This window comes from Octopus bimaculoides, chromosome 22 (genome assembly GCF_001194135.2).
Source record: "Octopus bimaculoides isolate UCB-OBI-ISO-001 chromosome 22, ASM119413v2, whole genome shotgun sequence".
In the NCBI taxonomy this organism is placed as follows: Eukaryota; Metazoa; Mollusca; class Cephalopoda; order Octopoda; family Octopodidae; genus Octopus; species Octopus bimaculoides.
In genome coordinates, this window is record NC_069002.1 from 10,419,769 (window position 1) to 10,420,963 (window position 1,195).

General features: G+C 40.4%; 1 protein-coding gene across 2 annotated transcripts in view; it reads left to right on the plus strand.

Moving 5' to 3' along the window:
* The window catches only part of LOC106867412 (WD repeat-containing protein 91), a 35,945-nt gene that overhangs the window by 7,942 nt on the left and 26,808 nt on the right, over positions 1-1,195 (plus strand). For both annotated transcript variants that reach the window (XM_052975655.1, XM_052975656.1), the window contains exons 4-5: positions 162-245; positions 794-918. In XM_052975655.1, the coding sequence (XP_052831615.1) occupies positions 162-245; positions 794-918 (209 nt within the window). The remainder of the gene's footprint in view (positions 1-161; positions 246-793; positions 919-1,195) is intronic.

Here is a 1,195-nt window from a genome sequence, read left to right on the forward strand (position 1 = left end):
TATGGACACCGAAAAAAATGAAAGGCAAATTTGCTTTGGCAGAATTTGAACTCCGGACATTAGGAACCAAAAGTAAAGCCACCAAACAATGTTCAAATAATGATAGGATTTCAGTTAAGGATTTCATTTTGTGTGATTTTTTTTCCTTAATTCCATTTCCACCCCGTCCAACACTGCTTGCTTTTGAAGAAGACACACTTCAGAAGAAGAAAATCCTACAAGAAAATGAAATGCTGAAAATGAAGGTATTGCTTCTCAGTACATCTTTTCCTTCCTTCCTTCCTTCCTTCCTTCCTTCCTTCCTTTCTTTCTTTCTCAAAGTAATTTCATTTTAGTGGGTTGTATAAGTCATTGTTATTATCATCATCATCATCATCATCATTATTTGACACCCATTGTCCATGCAGGCAAGGGTCTGACGGTTTGACTGGGCTGGCACACTGGAAGGCTGCACCAGACCCCAGTCTGATCTGGCATGGTTTTCTACGGCTGGATGCCCTTCCTAACGCTGACCACTCCGAGAGTGTAATGGGTGCTTGAGTTAATGTGAAGCTGCTGTCTGATTTGGCATGGTTTCTACAGCTGGATGCCTTTCCTAACTCCAACCACTTTACAGAGTGTGCTGGATGCTTTCGACAGAGTAATCTGAACGCTAAAGGGTTGATATAAAGTTAATTACTATACCAGATTTAGCTTGGTGCTCGTAGGGTCTTAGCTTTGTCCAGTCCACCACAGCCTTCCTTTTGCCATGATATTAACAAATGTATGTTTACTTTGCTCTTGCACTTCCCAGCTTCATGCCCAGATCCAAGCTGAGGCGGCCAAACACAGCAACAGTGGAGAACGGCGCCACACAGTCTCTGCTGACCATGTGCATCCTTCCGAGGAATTGATCTTTGATTTTTCCGGTCTTTCAGAGTTAGTATTGCTTATTCTTAATCTAAACTTTGTTTCTCTAAACTGGATTTTTGTCCGTGATATGGTTTTGTTTGTCGTAATGTTCCTTTATGTTTTTTTTTTTTTTGTTACATTAACTTCTTAACAACATTCTTTGAAAAGGTTAGCAACATTTGTTGTTCCCCCTCCCTTTGTTAGCAACATTTGTTGGCTACTTGTTAGCAACATTTGTTGGCTACTTGTTAGCAACATTTGTTGGCTACTTGTTAGCAACATTTGTTGGCTACTTGTTAGCAAC